The sequence below is a fragment of the Rutilus rutilus genome (assembly GCF_951802725.1).
Source record: "Rutilus rutilus genome assembly, chromosome: 5".
Classification (NCBI taxonomy): domain Eukaryota; kingdom Metazoa; phylum Chordata; class Actinopteri; order Cypriniformes; family Leuciscidae; genus Rutilus; species Rutilus rutilus.
Window position 1 is genome coordinate 38,941,031 of NC_140213.1, and position 19,773 is coordinate 38,960,803.

The following is a 19,773-nucleotide window of genomic DNA, read 5'->3' on the forward strand; positions in this document are numbered from 1 at the left end:
CAGAGCCAGTATAACCATTCCATGTTTTTGCAGAACACACCGTGCATTCCTTTGTAATGGAAACTACAGGGACCTGCAAAATAAGTAGCCAAACTTGGAAGATTTTCCCATTTATTATTCTGCAATATGCTTGCATGAAATGTCTAATTCTCATTTAATAGTCAATTGATATATGTTTATACCTGGAAGACCATCTCGGCACTCAAAACTTGAAAACAAACTGCAATCATTCCCAGCACACAAAGCAAAAAAATGATTAATAGGCAAACACAAGAGAATGATATTACTTTAAATGAAAAATGCATTTTAGGACATTTATTTTCATGGCGCACATTTGAAACGTAAAAAAAAAGAAAGAAAGAAAAGCCAATATATGAATCACACTTCCAGCAGAAAGAGAGGGAGGGAAAAAAGAAAGAAAAAAAAAATCACCAGTTTGAGACTGACACTTTGGTGTTGTCTGAATAAGCCAACTTGATCTACAATGACACCGTCCCACCTGTGTCTATCCCGGAACCCCACCCCAGTACCCCTGAAGAGAGGGTCTCAGTGCTTCAATGATAGCCACGGTGTGTCCACACACACACAATGCATGAACAAAGTGTACACAAATGCAACATCACAGTACAAAGGTTACATCACATTCCCTGCAAACTATATCATGACTCAAACGGGCCCTTTGGAAATCCATCCCGGGTGCAAACGTGTGATTATTTTACACTAAATTAATTTAAAGCAGTGTGGAGATAACAGTGGCTTCTGACTACTAGTTCTGCGGTGTGCAAAAAAAGAAAAAAAAGAAAAGAAAAAAAACGGATCATGTGGGAAATGCCTAACCCTGTTTGCCAATGGCTCAGTCAGAACACTTGACAACAGATGTCAAGAAAGCAGCTCAACGAGGCCCATCGGTTCAATTTAATCTACGTGAATGATGGGCGGACAGAGAAAAGAACCTCGAGCCGGGGGTCAGGAACGAAGAATGAACTTCAGAGAGACAAAAAGAAAAAATATAAAAGGTTATATGAGTGAATGTCACTCAGTTTGGCTCTCAGAAATTATTCATATAACTCTTAAAATCATACCATCCTAAATCTACCTAGGAGAAGAATAACAGCAAAGAAGGCAGAGCAGAGGAAACCACTGTTCTGTTGGAAAAACTTGAACTCTTGGAAAAAGCAGCGAACATTAAACTACCCCCATTTCCTCCAACTGTAAAGCCAAGAAGCTCCCACAAAACTTGTAGTCGGCAGAAGCGCACCACCTTGGCATGATCTGCTGGATTTGGCAGAATATAGCCCTGCTCCGTCCCTGAGGAGCAAAGGGGAGGAGCGGAGGGAGACACACGGGCTCCCCGTTTACGTCAAGCATATGTCGAGTCCAAACCTCTTCAGAGGGGCGATCCAAGATAGGAAAGACACTCAAATCTACACAGCAAATATACATTTTTTTTTTTTTTTTATATTTGTAAAGATAAATATCTTTTAAAAATGATGCAAACACATGCCACTCTTACTCTTTAACTTCCATGCATATGCATTATTTACAAATTGAAAAATACCGATTTTTGTCTTGTTTTTTGTTTTTTTTGGGTGTTTTTTTGTGTCCTATTCCACTAACGTCTGTGTGCCAAAAATGTCGTCTCCTTACAATCAACCAATCAACATTCAGCAAACCCTAACACGGATCTCGCCAGACATGGTCAGAATTAAAGCCATTTTGAAAACAAAGTCCATTTTCAACACGCAAAAAGATTATATAAAATAAAGTCAAACGGAACACGTCCACGAACATAACCGGTAAGAAGGAAAAAGACTTCCGAGGGCAAGAGCGTTTTGTTGGATTTCTCAGGTCTTGCGCTTCACGCTGCTAACAATACTGTTGAACATGTAATATTTGTATTTTTAATATTCTCTAACTTTTTTCAATTAAATATAATTTACTCTTATGCTTTTCATGGAACAAAAATCTGGAAAAAAATTCTGCAACGCAGGGCGGTTTGCCAGGGAGGAGGCAGCAGAGCTCTTGTCGTTGCATCAGCGCTCTAGTGGGTGGAGTTTCTCTCAGAGAGTCTGTGGTGTGGTGTGGAGGTGTAGCCTCAATCCTCGATGTACTCCCACAGGTCCTTGTCGTAGCCTTCATGAACGTGTTGCAGCAGCACTCTCCGTCTGCTCTCACAGTATCTGCGCACAGGAGCATCAAAACGTGGATTGTTATAAAGGAAGAGCACGGCAAAACAACAAGGCCAGAGAACCAGAAAGTTGCCTTAGATCAGTGGTTTGCAAACTGGGGTCTAGGGAGCAGACAGAAAATTTGAGTGAATGTTTTTTTTTTTTTTTTCAAAATGCATTTTTAGGGATGTCAAAGTTAACTTAAAGGTGGGGTAGGCAGGTTTTTTCAAAAAAACTTTTTCCCAAATTTGTTTAAACTGGAATAATTAAAATGTAAGTAGTCTGAAAAAGAGAGTATAAAAATCGAGTGTCTCTAGTCCTCTCAGGGCTGCAATAAACACAGCTACTTATTTCCATTCGGAACGAATGAAATGATTGGCTGGGCGACTGTCACTCTCCCTCACTACCATGGCTACCACCCCTGCCGCTACAGGAGCTGCCCACATGCGCGCACCCGTTTGAGTCGAGGAGGCGAAGAGGCACGGAGAGAGGCACGGCAGATAGGAAGAATCACAATTATGACAGAGAAAGAGCGGTCAAAATTCCCAGTACCTGCATATACAGTCAGCGAAGGTAATGGGAAAACGTGTATCAGTGCAACCTGTTTTTAGCTTTGCCATATGTTACTAGCTCGTTACTATGGAAGCTTGTTTCCGCCAATGAATAATAAATAAATAATAATAATAGCGACTTTTTATCTCACAATTCTGACTATTTTTCTCACAATTGCGAGATATGAAGTCAGAATTGTGAGAAATAAAGTCGCAATTGCGTGATATAAAGTCGCAATTCTGAGAAATAAAGTCGCAATTGCGAGATATAAAGTCGCAATTCTGAGAAACAAAGTCGCAATTGGGAGATATAAAGTCAGAATTGCACGATATAAAGTCGCAATTGCGTGATATAAAGTCGCAATTCTGAGAAATAAAGTCGCAATTGCGAGATATAAAGTCGCAATTCTGAGAAACAAAGTCGCAATTTGGAGATACAAAGTCAGAATTGCACGATATAAAGTCGCAATTGCGTGACTTTTGCACAATTGCATAGACTATCAAAATCAGCTGAATGATTGCTTCTATGACGGTTTTAACTTCATAATTAAAAATATATTATTTATTATTTTTTAGCATCTAATTTTTTCTATATGACTAATCATTAATCTCATAACATTATTTATGGTGTTGTAATTGCAGTTTAAATGCATGGTTAGAAAAATAAATGGTTAGAACATAGTTTGAAAAGAATGCCCCTGGAAATCAATTTAAGGGGTCAAATATTGGCTCTTAATGGGAAAGTTAATGTCTGCCGATGATATTCCATAAAAAAAATATATACGGTAAGCAAAGTTAAACATATGACATTTACTATGAAACCAATATAATTAATGCATCACACTTGTGAATTTACCTTCAAATGTTTTATCTTCAAAACATTTTGTATCATTGTTATTATAATAATAATAATTCCAAATTTTGATAATCATAAATACATGCTAATAAATTATATGAATATTACGATATAAATGTATAAGAAAGGTAATCATTTTTGAGGGAAAAATAAATAAGTTTGAGGCCAATATAAACAACTTTTTTTCTGTTTGGTATTGTAACTTGACTTCGACTTGACCCTTAGCAGGACTCGACTTGACTTGCTTGAAGTGAACCACTGAATTGACTTGACTTGGATGTGTGTACTGCGACTTTAGACTTGCTTGTGACTTGAACATGTGTGACTTACTCCCACCTCTGGTACTAACAGCCATGTTAGTTGTTTATATTCATAATGATAAAGTAGGGTATTTTATTACATGTTCTGACATGATGTCACTACATGCACTGCGCTTCGCTCGGCACTGGCAAACGCGTCTGTGGCAAGGGGGGCGTTATCTAGCGAAGTCTGTGACGGGAGAGAGGATAGGGAGACAGGTGCGGCGTAAGTGGGTCAAGTGCAAATGACAAACACCTGTGTCTTGTTTCAGTGATTGGCGTGGAGAGATCGCACATAAGGGACGGGGAAAACCTCATTCATGGAGACAGACACGCGGAGATCTGTGGGCTGATAGTGAGAGTGCGGGAAGCGCGAGGACGCGATCGCTGATTACATTGGACTTTGCTCTTTGCTGCTACAGCGCTGTGTGCGCTACTTTTTTTATTTATTTATTTTTATAAATAAACACGCCCACAGCTCCGCAAGCCGACCCTGTCCTCTTCCTTCCTTGAATTTTGTTACAGCGTCCTCCAGCTGAGCGGTCGGCATCGCGCGTTCATGTGTTTTGGGGGCGTGGCTTTGGAAGGAGCCCGGAAGGAGCCCAGAAGGGAGGGGGTGGGAGTGAATGGAAATAAGTAGCTGTGTTTATTGCAGCCCTGAGAGGACTACAGACACTCGATTTTTATACTCTCTTTTTCAGAGTACTTACATTTTAATTATGTATTGGTATATAAAGACCTACCTACCCTGCCTTTAAGTATTGCATTTAAAAATAAATGTAACAAATATTTAAATACAAAAAATATGGAGAGCAGAGCATTCGAGTCGTGCGTAGAACACAAAACTGATGGATCTAAAACCCTTATATATCCGTCGCTGCGAGTTACTGAAAGCACACATGAAAACCTGCAAAACGCGGTAGAAGCATTTGTGCAGCTCTCTTGCACTGTATGACGTGATATAGATATATATACATTAGATGGGTTTATTATAAGTGAAACGTTTGAGTTTGCCCTATACAGAGTGTTAGCTGCTCAATTGCTTACTCTCATGACGCGTAGCAACACAGCTAAAAGTATTCTTAATATATTGGACCTTTTCTTGAAAGTAGCCTACATTCACCTGTTGACACATGGCTTCACAAGCACCCTAAGAGCGGGCGTCTTTTCAGTTTCGAGTCAACTAGTAGCCTAGTTGTATCATTTCTTCCGATACTGCCCTCTGTAACCGGTAGGCGTAGCTTGGGAGTGGCCTCGTAGGGCAGCGAAGCAAGTGCATTCTGGGAGTTGTTGGTCTTTCATCCACAAGAGCCAAAAATACATTTTCTGGCTTTTCTCAGTCTAGAAGGCACCAACTTCTAAAATAATTTCACATTTCTATTACATAAATGACCCAATTTAAATACACATTCATCTTTCCAGCGGTGAAATATCCCTTTAACAAACGCACAGACTATTGATTAACAACCTCGGATAGTGACAGTAGGTCAACTTACAGTAGGTTTGTCTTTAATGGTTTATTCGTTTTAGTAAAAAAAAAAAGAAGATATATTTAGTCTATTTAGTTTTGGATCAAATACAATGTGAATTTCATTGAACGAGATCTGGCAGCAACAGCACATTTTTTGTCTTGGGCGAGTGATTTGTGGACAGCTTTCCCTGATCATGAAATCCCCCATATGCCAGCAAACCAATGAGAACGCAGGACAATGATGACGATACATAACAACAGAGCGTAGGCATCAAAGCTGTTGTGGATCCGCTTATCCGAAGCCCTCTGTAACTGGTAGATTTGAAGAAAATTACAGTCGTTTGGCAAACAAATAATGACAGAAAGTTACATACGCAATACCAAAATTGTATCATGTAAGCTTTATGGTACACCTCATACAAGGGAATTTAAATTAATTTACAGTATTAGTATTAATTAGCGAGTCCACGAATGGCTTATGTTGACTGCACGCCCTCCATTTATTTTTTTTAAAATGCTGTACATTTGGCATTGCCTTATGTGAATATTTTTGCTGCAAAAACTGCAGGCAAACATTTTGTTTTTTTATGTTACATTAGACTTGTTGTGAATGGGTCTTAAATCCATGCTTGTCATAGTCAGACAAATGTTAGTGTTAAACAAAATTTCTATTTGTACACTTACCTATATTTATCTTGTACTTTCTGCTTAATGTCCTGCAGAGAATCTTGGGAAATGTCTCGTTCCAGATATCCAGACAGAACCTCTGTGGCATTCTCCAGATCTGCCTGGTTATTCTGGGTGCAAACACACAAACCATCAAACATTTAAAATGACAGATTTTCCATTTTTTTTGACAGCACAATTCAATAAATCACATTACAAACGACCATCTCCGGTTTACCTCGAAGATGATAGACTGGTTGTTCTTCTTGAGGTAGAATGCAAAGACGTAGGTGAACATGAGCGTGGAGCGGCACTGGCACAGCACGTCCACGGCCTTCTTCAGAAACTGCACCTCGATCCACGACATGTTGTGCTGCTGCATCTCCTCCATCTTCTGTTTGACCTGGGCGTACAGCTTGTGCTCGAAGCGCAGGCTCTGCATGTGGTTCATGTAGCGGTTGCAGTAGAACAGGTACCTCTGCAGGGCTGCTCTGGAACGCTGCGCAACACAGATCAAACACGGGATTAGATAAACGTTTAAGATTAAGAACTAAATTTGCATATTCAAACACCAGCACAAAAGGACTGACATTATTTACCTCTTGAGCATCCCGCGCTGCCTTGGCATCATCCTCGTTGTAGCGATTGCAGTTATACCTATGGGTAAAAAAAACAAAAAAACACACATTCCAAGAATTAGTTCTATTAGCCAATAATTTTGGCTACATACCATCAATAAAGAAATGTAAATTTCAACAAATTCTGTTTACTAACACATTAAACTCTGATTTTCAGTGGTTGTCAGCTGAATGAGTCACTTTTCCTAAGTGATGTTTGCAAGTGATTTGTAAACGGATGACTGCATGGAACAAGGAGGAGGGGAAAGCTCGTCTTTGAGGTCTCAGGTTTAAGATGGACCTACTGATCCCAGACGTGCATATGTAAACGTTGCCTTGGGAAAAGGTAGAACAGTAGATTGAAAGTTGTACTTTTTAGTGTTGATTTTTTGTTTAAATCTTGAGACAAGAATTTCATAACATTAAAAAGCAAACATAATGAAAGACCTTTGCAGTGGATCACCAAGAGTGAGCAACATTTTTGGGGAATCCGGTTACTTTCACCAGTGCATAGTGAAACATGGAAAACACGGAGTGGAGCGTTTACTGAACACTTTGAATTAAAGTCACTCCACTGTTCTCATATGCTCTCATTGGGGCATTGCATTCACAGGCTAAGAAGATAATTGCGCAAAGTACTGAAGTCCAGTGAAGATGAATGAGAAATGACTGCAATATATCACAGCTTTGAATCACAATGCACAAACTTTTGTCCTTGAAGCCCCGTTGAATATAAGAAAACCTATGGAAAAAGTGGAAGGAGAAGAGCACACGTATGCAGACTGAAGAGCAACTACTGTTATTGCCAATTGGTTAGGCTTGAGTTACACACACCTTGTAGATGCTGAGCTTCGCCATACCTTAATTCACATAATTAAAATGTGATCGGCAAGTTGAGATACTGCGCATCGAATCAATAAAAGTGATTATTAGCTGTTTGCGATCAGTAGCCGATTGTTTGAAGCATTCAAAGAAACATAAGGGTTATGCATCCATATTTAACCGCAAAGCATATAAGTTTCAAGTTGGGAACAACTGCAATCCTTGCGGATAAATACTAACAGCCCAGAAGGTATGAATATTGTGATGTCTTTACAGCCTTAAACAACCCAACAAATAAAAAAAAAATCATCACAATAAATTCTACATTTCTAAAAAAAATACATATATCTGAACCTACCATGCAGAGCCATGTGGCTCCCAGGGCCCCAGACAAACCCAGCAGAATTCTGCTTTGCAGTTCTGGTTTCGGCACACCATGTGGTTGCAGCCACCATCTTTCTCTATGGTGACGTGGCATTTCGGACATTCCTGCAACACAACAGCAAGATGGCTGTTGGTCATCAGATGCCAGAGAGAAAAATTCAGCACAAAGTGAGTCTAACCACTGACCTTTGTATTTGCTGCGATCCAGTTTGATGTCTCACTGTCATCGTCACATTTTTTAATCCATTTCCTTAACCACTGGGAACGAGAGGTAAAATAACATCAGAGGACATACAAGAATAAAAAAAGTGAGGTATTCATGACACAGAACATTACATAAAAACATGTACAAGAGCAGGGAGTTGCGGCAGTACTATGAAGGGTTAAATGTTCTCTCTCAATGGAAGATGATTGTAATCCCCATATGAGAAGCACAAGGGACTAGAAGATTCCTTTGTTTTTGCCAAGACTACCCCCACAATAACAAGACAAGTCTCTGAAGAGCCTCTTAATGCTGAGAGTAGGAGAGGTGGCAGTCTGCTAGCTTTCTTTGTTCAGATAGAAAAACTTGCCATACCAAATCAACACTTTCTACACAGTAAATGTGCATTACTTCATTCAGTGCTGTCCTTTCAGAATGGAAAAAGGGTATTTTCATTACTTTCAGTCTATTCAAGGTAGGGTAGGCAATGTTTTTCATAAACAGTTGTTGTTATACTGGTTGGAACACTCTTCACATCCTGATAGCAATCAATAATAGAAGTGGTCTAAATAATAAGAAATGTGCATATATCTTCTGTGGAAGTCTCAAGACCAAAACATTTTCGTCCAATCATTGCAGTGTTCCAATGTTCAAACATTTTTGCATAATAATAAATGCGAAATAAATCTGCAGCAGTCAGGTGGGTACAAGCCACGTTACGTTCATTGTTATTGTAATGTTATGTGTATTGTGGCATGAGGTAATTTAACGCCGTCTCTCGTGACGCTTCGGATACACTGCTCTGGCTGTGCGCGTTCATGTGTTTTGGAGGAGGCTTGGCTTTGGAGACACTCTGAAAGGAGGGGGTGGGATCTTATGATTTCAGAGCTAGCTTGCTATTGCTAGCCTCTCCAAAATTACCAACCCTACCTTTAATGGCAATGGAACTGTGCATTCTACTAATAAAAAAATATCTACTCATTTTGCCTCAGAATTTAGACACAGTGGGTGTTTTGCACATACATTTTTTACACATCAAATGTAAAAAATAAATAAATCAGTGTATTTATAGAAAAGTAGGATCCAGGTTTTTCTGCCAGAAATAACAGTAACTGCTGAACTGTGAAAAACACAGAAGCCATTGTTGACAATAAAAAAGCTTCAAAAAAAGTACAAGACACAAAACCATGACTCGATATATTTATATATAAACACTGATAGCATTGTTGTGCAATTCTAGTTGATCTTAAAAGGGTAGTTCATAGAGGAAAGAAATTCATACAGGTTTGGAACAGCGTGAGGGTGAGTAAATGATGACAGAATTTTCATTGTTGGGTGAACTAACCCTTTAAGGATTTTTAAAAATACAATGAGTCCTCAACATACCTTACACTTCACTGGATCGTGCCAATTTTCTCCACAGTTGAAGCTGCAAATGAATTGAGAGCACATAAGCATTCTCTGATCGAGCACAAACATAACAAAAACAAAATCTCTTTTAAAAGTGTGAGTGTATACATGTATGCACATTTTCTAATGGCTCTAATGACTCTTTGCTTGGTAAAATTAACAGGTAGCTTTGATGGCTGGATAAGATTACCAGTGCCATCCTCTAGAGTTCTAGTGTCACTGGCTTGATCAGGTCTGCCCTGAGCTGTTGGAAGCCCTAAACCTGATCTGAGGCCACGTACTAAAAGTATTTGATCTCATTATCAGTTCAGTGTCTTACCAAAACTGCCGACCACATTTGCACCGTACAGGTTTGGCATCTGGGTACTGTACTTTGACAACGTGATGACAGTCAGGTGCTGGACACCATTTTAACAGTCGGTTACACTGCAGATAAAGAGACCAGAATAAGCCAGATTTACAAATCACAAGTGAAGCAACTTAATGCTTCCATATATGATGATTCGTGTTATCCAGCATTATTTGAGAAAAGTCTTGTTTCAATAAAAGCAAAGAAACCTGACCTTTAGTACAAATTGTTCACATGGTCAATGACACAGATTTGCTTACATTTGATGACCAAGAAAACATTTCTTCACAGTATTTCACAACTTTATTTTAAATTAGCCAAAATCTTAAAGCTTTTATTTAGGTTTTTAAAAAAAATCCCAGATTACACTATATAATAGAATGGAATGAAATCCCACCTCTACAAAACTATTGGTTATTAAATGCTGGTACTTCAACTTCACTTTCGAATCTGTAATCAGTCGCCTGTTGAAAGAATTGAGACATATTTAGATCAGACAAAAACAGACATGCATGCTTCTACATAATATATTTATTATCCACCAGAGGCCACAACGAGCATATAAAAAGGATCAGACCCTGTACCTGTGTCTTAAAAGCAGCAGGGAGATCATATGTAGGTTAAGACAACTGTGCGGATCCAAAATAATCTAACTGAATCGACAGGAGGTGCTGTGTTGTGACTCACACTTCCAGCAAGACAGAGTAACAGAGTGTCCTACTTCTGAATAAACTATCAGCTCATCTAGGGTAGCCATAATATACTTCAGAACACACCATTAAGAAGAATTAATCTTATGAGGCTTTTATATATCATGAGCAACGGTGACATGAGACAAAGGGAGAGGAGACCGACTACTCTTAGAAAAATACATTTTAATGGCATGATTTTTGATGTGATTCTCAAACCAATTCTAATACTGAGATTAAGATAATTACCTTTACTGAAACAACTGCTACATAAAAAAACGTTTGGAGGATGTTAACACGATGGCCACAGAGAGAGGGATAAAAAAAATATATTAAAAAATGATTTATTTCTCAAACACTTACATGACTGTGTTGTCATCCACCAGAATATCACAGCTATGAGCAGGACAAGAAATGGTCTAGAATGGAAACAAAGAAGCTTGTGTTACAATAGGTCAGAGAAACAGAAAAAATGTCAGTTGACACAGAAAAAAAAATCTGCTATGGCAAGTGTGAATAGCTTAACAGCTAAAAACACAGGCGCTGCAGTATTTACATCAGCCTGTCAGAGTGATTGGCTGCTTTCTCATGTGTATTTGTGTAAGAGCGAGTGCTCTCAGAAGAGAGACAGCGTCTAATAGTAATGCATCAACTGTCAAATGCACTTCTTGGTCAAAATGCTATAAATATAGTCTGTTACATTTACATGAGACAAACAGTCAGTGTCAAAACATTTGGTTTGTGCATTAGACCTTGCAGTGTAAATGCAGCGACTGCCAGTTATGTCTATAATATTAAGCAAGCAACATCTACATATGAAATGTGTGTGTGTGGGGGGGAATCACTGCTCTTCATTTTACTTAAAGCAATGTTTACTTAATTGAGAAGTACTTGATGGCTACACTACAGTTCAAAAGTTTGGGATTAGTACGATTTAAAAATATTTTTTCATTTTATTCAGCGAGGATTCATAAAATTGATTAAAACTAAAGACATTAATGTCTAAAATATTCAAGCAAATGCTGTTTTTTTTAAGTATCTGTTCTTCAAATAATCCTGCAAAAATGTATTGTGGTTTTCATAAAAATATTAAGCAGCACAACTGTTTTCAACATTGATATTAATAAGAAATGTTTCATGAGAACCAAATATTACTGTTTAAACTGTTTGATGAAATATCCACATGTATTTATGCATCCGCAATGAGACTTCTTTCAAAAACTTATACAAAATCCTACCGACCCGAGACTTTTGAACTGTAGTGTATATTATTCATCTTCAAATGTTTAAATAAAGGTGTTCATATTAGTTTTGCTGTGACATTAAGAGCCATGAAAATCCACTGGTATTGGTATCAACTACTGACATTTTGGTATAACAACAACCCAATCTAAAGGCTATGTGTACTGAGAGCTGGAATATGTACCTGTCCCATTCCTTCCTCTATGATTTTGGTGGTTAAGTAATCGCCCCAGCACTGCATGCAGAACTTGTGCCCACATTCCAGACCAGTGAAGTACTGCAAAAAGAACAGCCAACACCAAATCCACATTTAAAATCAGAAGTTACAAATTAATAACACAAGCTCTGAGAACAGTGTAAATGTTTAAATACAATTTCATTAGGGCTGGGTTAAATATATACATTTCTCGATTTTAATCGATTCTCATTTTGATGAATATTGAAATCCCAAGGATCAATCTTTCAGTCAATGCTGTTTTCAGTTGATGAATGAACAAAACATTGTAGCATGTCTCCCATCCAAAATATCACAATAAGCTTAGTTACTTTTGATATGAAACAAAGTCTCTGCTTTCAAATTCTGTCAATTTTATTATGAAATTCAAATAAATGACGTTTCTGCGCTCTTTAATGTGGCGCGACAGATTGCTGTAGGTGCATCAGTTTAAGCACCACGTGAACTGATCATCTCTTTACTACTAGTTAAAGCACAAAATAAACATGAATGAACATCAGAAGGTATGTTGAAAGATATAGAACGACTTACTGAAACGTATCATGTCTGATGTAATCAATTAATCAGTGTTTTAACAGCGTAAAGACATCAATAAAACAGCTGGTACACAATATTTCAGGTAACGTTACATTTACCTCAGAATTGCCAATCAGTGACCATAAACTCGTTGGTTCGCAAGAAAAATATTGTAAAAATTTATTAAAATAAATATTTTTATAGATATATGAACTATATTGCATATCATTGTATTTTAACCTATTTATTTGAATAAATCTGTCATGTTTTTTACTGGCCACCATTTAAATGTTTTCAAAAAACAAATAGAAACATAATTATCATAAAAATATTATTATAACATTATTATTATTATTATAAAGACTTCCTATTGTAATTTAAATGCAAATAGCCTATACAAATTTTAACCTTTAATATTATATTAATGAACCAACTGGGGTTCCCTGTATAGTTTACAACATTAGTTGAGAGATATATATTTTCCTCTAGTAATTTGTACCCGAAACGTACCCCAATTATTGAATCGAAACTGGAACTGGATCGAAACGCGAGCTTGTGAATCGAAATCAAACTGAAACGTGACATTTTTGTCAATACCCAGCCCCAGAAATACAAATGTCAAATAGCCTACTGCAAAACATTAAACCTAAAAAAGCAATGAAAAAAAATCTAGCAAACAGCTATCCAGTGTTGTGTGCCCATGAAATACAATGAGCCTTGTTCTCTTCAACAGATCGATAAAACCAACAACACTGTTGTTTTGGCTCAGATAGTGATCTTATGAAGCCGTTCTGAACAGGTGACAGAAGAGTCAGCCATAGTGATTATCTACTGCTCCAGCAAAGTATCCCTTTGTCATGCGTTTTATATTATCATGTAGGGGTGGGCGATAAGACCAAATTCTTATTTCATGATATGAGAAATTGTATTTCATGATAACGATACATATTACAATATAGTTATTTTGTGTTAATTTTGTCTCATTTCTGTTATAAAAAATTTGAAAAAGAAGCAAATTACAAACAACAGGTCAAATACAATAACAAAAATATGATTTAGCCTAAACAAATTACATTTTTCAGGTACATTAGGTTTATTTAACATGTGGCAAACTAGATTTAAAAAAATAATTGTACAAAGAAAGTTTATAAAACATTTCAGAAACTGTCAAGGATAATATACACAAAAAAGCCATTGATTGTGGTCCTCTTTTTAGTTAGTACTAGTTAGAATTAGCACAGAAATTTAACCAAATTTAATATTGCATAGTAGGCACTGTTTTAGTTACATCTAAATGTATTCTTATTAAAGCTGGAAAAAAAAGGTTATTTAGTCAAGAGCAGTAAGTTATTTTCTCTTTTGTTTGATTCACATTAATGTCACAGAGCACCAGGTAGGTATATTAGGCTGCTGTCACTTTAAGACCAAAGCACGGATCCAATTTACTGATACACATCCGATTTACACCCAACCGTTTACTTTACTGGCTGTGTTTACATGAATACTCCACACAATAGGCATTTTGACATAATTGCGTGTGTATTTGACCATTCAAGCACTACTCAACATCGAGTACGACCCAAATTCACGATCGCCTTCTGAGAGAGGCAGCTTTCTGTGCGCACACTTTGGGAGGGTGCCAGTCAGCACGAGCAGGATATACTGCACTTATAAGTCTTTTTAACATCAAGCACGTCCCGCTCTTTATATTCTCATTCGTGCCTTTCATCACTCTGAAGTGTCGACAGTGCTATATATTTATATACACGTTATAGCAAAATCTATAGATAGACATTTTATACCGTGGTAACCAGGGTTTGAAATTAACAACCGCCAACCTGCCAAATGCGGGTAAAAATCAATTGTTGCGGGTAACGCTGTCAAATCACTAGTTATTATGTTTACTCACTTTGCTGGGGAAGCGTACGCCAAATCTGCACAGATTTAACGCAAATACTCAACTCATGAATCATCATGATATATCAAATACAGCGTATTGTGCAGAACCTGCGCAAATCTGGCTTACTTGAGCATGCACGTCACTACGCAACAAATAACGCAGCGCTTATTCATTTGCAATGAAGCAATAGCGAAGATTAAAAAGCATTTGTTTACAGAAAGGACACTGTTATTTTCCAACATTCTACCATTTTTATGTTAATTATGCTTATGTTTTTTAAGATGTGACATAGTTAATCTGGTTCATTTCTTCTTTTTTTGGCTAGCATGAAGTTCTCAATAGCAGGTAACTTAAAAATGTAGAAGCTACATTGGCCGGTGAGTGAAAAAGTTAATTTCAAACTCTGGTGGTAATGATATATATCGTCATATAGCCCAGCTCTAGTCTCAGGCCCCCTGGTAGTAAATGCCTGGTTCTCTCTCTTGGGACAGCAGACAACACAGGCAAGAACAAATCAGCTTAATATTTGTGGTAGGACTGACGCAAGCAGAGTATTGCTTACAACAACATCACAAGTACTTTAACAACACTGTGCAGACGGCACTAATGGTATTTAGGGAACATCTCTTGGGAACAGAGTGGTGGTCAGCTTTATGAAGCAACACATAAACACTGAAATCTGAATTAGACATTGGGTTAAATTAATCATCCTAATAAACTGATATACTGCATACACCCGTAATCAAATTTTTGGCTCAGTTAAGCAGAACTCTCAACGTCAAACTGATGTTAGTTACATTTGCCAAAGATGAAGTTAGCTGTATCATGTGACCACCAGCTGACCCTTTACTTCGAGCTGACAAGCAGTGAGAAAGGAACTTTCACCGGTTGCTATTCCAGTTAAATAGTTCAGTCACAATTCAAAGCAATAAATAGAACAGTTTCCAAATCCCTGATGCTTAATCCAGAGTTTTATTTCATACAGTCACATGACAAAGCTGATCAAAACAATACATGCATGCCACAATTAATCTATCCTTTCACTGACATACACACAACATTTCTCAAGGTTCCCTGCAAATCCAAAGACCCGCCTGTTCCTCTCCTCAGCTGCTTTGTATACAATTTGAGTAATCCAGTGAAGAGATTACTGACGAAAAGAGCTCATTAGAAATCCTTCCTGACGGCTGAGACACTGCAGTGTGTAGCACAGAGTGGCAAACACGAAAACACAAGATATATCCAAATAATACTGCATAACACCTTAACATACCCCACAATGCAACAGCATCCAATCCATGTGGTACACAATCTGTTCACACTGCTAAGCGATTCAACAGATCCACTGAAATAAACAGCCACAGATGGAATCTTCATACGTTGCATTTTATCAAATGATTTTGGGAGGAAATCTATGGAATTCTGTAAAATGGATTTAAATATAGCAAATACACAACTGTGCAAAAGTTTGGGGTCCAATGTTTTTTTTTTTTTTTTATGAAAGTAATTAATACTTTTATTTAGCAAAGACACATTAAATTGATCAAAAGTGACAGTAAAGAGACTCTTACAAAAAATATATATTTCAAATAAATACGGTTCTTTTGAACTTTCTATTCATCAATTCCAAACAATTTTCAACTAATAGTAATGAGAAAATAATATCCGTTAAAATTATATCAAAAAGACGTATATAATTATATTAATTATCATCGAATTATCAATAAGAAATGTTTCTTAAGCACCAAATTGGCATAATAGAATGTGACACTGAAGACTGGAGGAATTTAGCTTTGCCATTATATTAATAAATTACATTTTAAAATATATTAAAACAGAAAACTATTATTTTAAGTTGTACAAATATTTCACCATTTTGATCAAATAAATGCAGCCTTGGTGAGCATAAGAGACTTCTTTCAAACATATATAAAAAAACAATCTTTCCAAAACCAAATTTTTGAACAGTAGTGTATATTAAATGGAGCGGAGAGTACCACACTTCTTTTTATTGACTATAATTATTAATCAAATTAGCCAAACCGTCTAACATAGAACATTCCAGGGATAGAGGATGTGCAGAACTGTGTGAACGATGGCAGCTGTATTTCCAGTGATTCTGCTTATAAAATATCAGCACAGCAGCCGTGGAAATAGATTAATCAGAGGCAACGAAAGCGACTGCGCTGAGGGCACTGACCGAGTTAGGATAGTTGAGATAGCAGATCTGACATGGCATGTCCTGTGCCGACGATCTTGTGTTCATGAGGCGTGTCCGAGACTTCTTGCTGGGGTTTATAACATGACACTCTGAGAACAGCTTGTCCAGGTTACCATCAAAGTACCTGCAAAGAGATAAACGTTACATTATTCTCAAACTTTGCTGGTTCAGTATTGAACAGAGACAGGTGTGAGCTGACTAATAATCTGGTGGGAGGGAGTAGACCACAGAGAACAATTACCTTTCCATCAGCTTTTCTTTGTCCCAGTTGAAATGACTAAGTAATATTCTAGTGATTGTAGCAGGATTCTGTAACAAGAGACAAAGGCATACATCATTTTATATACAGCAAGTGTGTGTCTGTGTGTACTAGACAGATATATACTATAGTTTTCAGATCAGTTATACTTTTGACTACCATACTGACACAGAAGACAAAAATATTAATAAATTAGCCTACACACATTGAGTTAATGGTCACAAACACCTAATTTTCTGCTGAAAATCATTGCTAAATTAATAATTTGTCAGGAAAACAACTGATATTGATTATTGCCATTATTATTACTTGACAAAAATACTAATTAAAGCCCAAATAACTAGGGGTGTAACAATATATCGTGTCACAATATATCGCAATACAAAAATGCAACAATATGTATCGTGAAAAATTACTACGTGAGAAAAAATTAAAGTTTTCAGAGTTTTAGTGTCAGGACTACATTAAAATATTATATATAATGTTGAATATAATGTATAATAATGCAATGGGGGAACATCTGTGTAAAAAAGTGGCCTACATTATTTTAAATGTATCTAGTCGGTGACAGAGAAACGTATTCGTCTAAAATAACTCTGTATTTTCAGCTTCAGAATCATGAATATTTTTATTCTGGTGTCTCTATTGTCCTGTGCTTTGGGTTTCCAGCACCAAGTCCAAGAATATTTATTTATACACACAATGTAATATCAAAACTTAACCTTTTATCATATGTCTTGGAGTAGCGCAATAATATTGTATCGTGAGTTCAGTATTGTGATACGTATCGAATCGTGACATGAGGGTATCGTTACACCCCTACAAATAACTGCTAGTTATTTGAATGTCTAATATATTTTTGTAATATATGTGTAAATATTTCACTGCTAATGTCAATCACAGTGCTGATTGCCTACACAATGCTACAACAAATGCTAACCCCTTGTAGGGGGGGAATGACATGTCCACTACATGCATTGGATTTAATCCAGTACGTCATCGCGATACAGTCTGCGAGGACATCTTGGGGTTTGTGGCATGAAGGACAATGCTTCAAAGAGCAGTAATGACATGTTTTTTTTATTTTTTATTAAGACAACAGAGTGCATTCTTGCTTGTCAGGGAGACAAAGCATGTACCGCAATACTCCAAAAAGTTTATCAAAGTGCATATTGGCAGGCAGTGCAGAGGGATACGAGGAGCCCAGCATAACCTTCTGAATTTCACAACCACCCCAATTTGACATTCCTGAACTAAACCAGGGTCTTCATTGGGTTCAGTTGAAAATGTCAGGCGTGTTGAGAAAGCTTGCACTGCACTGGGACAAACAGACAGATTAAACTCCAACACAGAAATGGGTGTACTCATTGTAATAGGTATATTATAAAGTGAGGCACAGCATCACTCAGCTCACACAATAACAGCATGCACACATAAAAAGGCGTTTGCTGACTGCATAGAAGGTGCCAATCTGACAAGTAAAACGCAAAATCTGTGACTTAACCAGCATAAACTAAGCAAAACAATCAAACCGCTGTTGGCAGAGTGAAATGTCGAGCTTCACGAGACTCTAAACAGCCTGTGGCTATGACTCCGCAGCAGAAAGCTAACATTAATCATGACTCAAATTCACTTTGATGAGCTATTTTTGTGATGTTTAATCAAACATAACCAGCCATGATGAAGCATCGGTTCCGCCATGTTGTTGTCGGGAGCAACTATAAAAGACTAGGTAACTCACACATGCTAACGCGACCTAACCCATATCCCAGCTAAACAGATGATGAAGAGGACACCTTCTTCGTCGGACTATCAACAACCAGCCCTGAAGACATATGAAACATATGAACACATCGCAATATAGCTTTTTTAATGCACTTAAACCGGGGCTGTTTGCTCGTGGTTAGCTTACTAAGCTAGTGTGACCAGGAACAAGGGGACTCAAATAAAATGGGAGAGATTTACAATATCATTATTTTACTTTATGTGACTTGGTTTATTATAAGTTCTGACGCAAACGTTTTGGCAATAGAAATGTACTTTTGTTTAAATTAAGCACACTGAAGGGAGACATGTCAGCATGATTTTACATGCAGGTGAACTAGAAGCTAGTTAAGCATCTTATGTCATTACTGGATGAGCCAAGGACGGGGAGAAGACAGGGTTGACGCAAACATGCTCCTTCATAACCATATATGTATCCTGTTGACGTATTAACACTGTCTTTTCATTCACTTTGGTTTAAAGGACAACTGGTGGCTTTTTCACGTCTCGTGTGTTGCCAACGTCGGGGCAAAGTTTCCCAGAACGATGTAAAAATTTTCTCTTTTGTTATAACGGGTATTCCAGGGCGATCTGAGCCCAGGGGGTTCCCTGAAAACACTTACCTGGATGACCTCGTTGACCTCCCTTATACACTCCACCATATGCTGCAGGATCTGTTCGGCAGTGAGAACTTCAAAGCGGTAGTCTTCCTCATCCTGCCCGGGCCCGAGGCCGCTGCCCCCGGTCTCCCCGCAGTCGTCTCGCTCTCCGCCGGCCACAACGGGATCAACCAACTCCACCTCGCCGAGCTCCAGGGTGTCGTCCGCGGTCTCATCTTCGCCGCTGTCTTCGCTGCATTCCTCTTCCTCGTCGTCGAATTCGTAATTGTAACCCTCGTCTGAGTCCATGACTGGGTTGCGTTTAGTGTAGCGACACGCCAAGTGAGATAAGTTCGATGTGTATTATTTGGCAGACAGAGCAAAAACAAAACGAGAATACTTCTTTAGCTGCTAGCATTCCAGTTTTTCCAGCAGCAGAGAAAACAACAACAGAGGAGCGACGCTGCTGCTGGCCCAACAAAGAGACGCAGCGTCACGGGCCGACGCCGAGTGACGTCATGCGCGTGACACAAAACAAGGAAAGTTGTTAGGC

The 19,773-nt window shown here is 37.9% G+C and overlaps 1 protein-coding gene across 2 annotated transcripts; it reads right to left on the bottom strand.

The window, feature by feature from the left end:
* Positions 1-430: 430 nt before the first annotated feature.
* On the bottom strand, positions 431-19,733 carry arih1 (ariadne ubiquitin-conjugating enzyme E2 binding protein homolog 1). 2 transcript variants are annotated; one of them, XM_084409143.1, is made up of 14 exons: positions 19,245-19,733; positions 16,840-16,907; positions 16,578-16,722; positions 11,911-12,003; positions 10,848-10,903; positions 10,193-10,259; positions 9,766-9,872; positions 9,423-9,465; positions 8,021-8,092; positions 7,809-7,939; positions 6,602-6,668; positions 6,250-6,510; positions 6,030-6,142; positions 431-2,180 (listed from the first exon to the last, which is right to left on the bottom strand). In XM_084409143.1, the coding sequence occupies exons 1-14, from the start codon at positions 19,527-19,529 to the stop codon at positions 2,096-2,098; spliced, it is 1,593 nt and encodes a 530-aa protein (XP_084265269.1). In that variant the 5' UTR covers positions 19,530-19,733; the 3' UTR covers positions 431-2,095. The 2 variants fall into 2 exon arrangements, with proteins under 2 accessions (XP_084265269.1, XP_084265270.1); XM_084409144.1 differs by having other exon boundaries at positions 6,611-6,668; positions 19,245-19,732.
* Positions 19,734-19,773: the final 40 nt, after the last annotated feature.

Excerpts from the sequence above, each read along its gene's own strand:
- arih1 (XM_084409143.1), bottom strand. The coding sequence starts at position 19,529 with ATGGACTCAGACGAGGGTTACAATTACGAATTCGACGACGAGGAAGAG. Across the intron at positions 16,723-16,839 it reads AAAGAAAAGCTGATGGAAAG|GTACTTTGATGGTAACCTGG; the intron begins GTAATTGTTCTC and ends ATCTCTTTGCAG. Across the intron at positions 2,181-6,029 it reads AAAGTACAAGATAAATATAG|ATACTGTGAGAGCAGACGGA; the intron begins GTAAGTGTACAA and ends TCCTGTGCGCAG.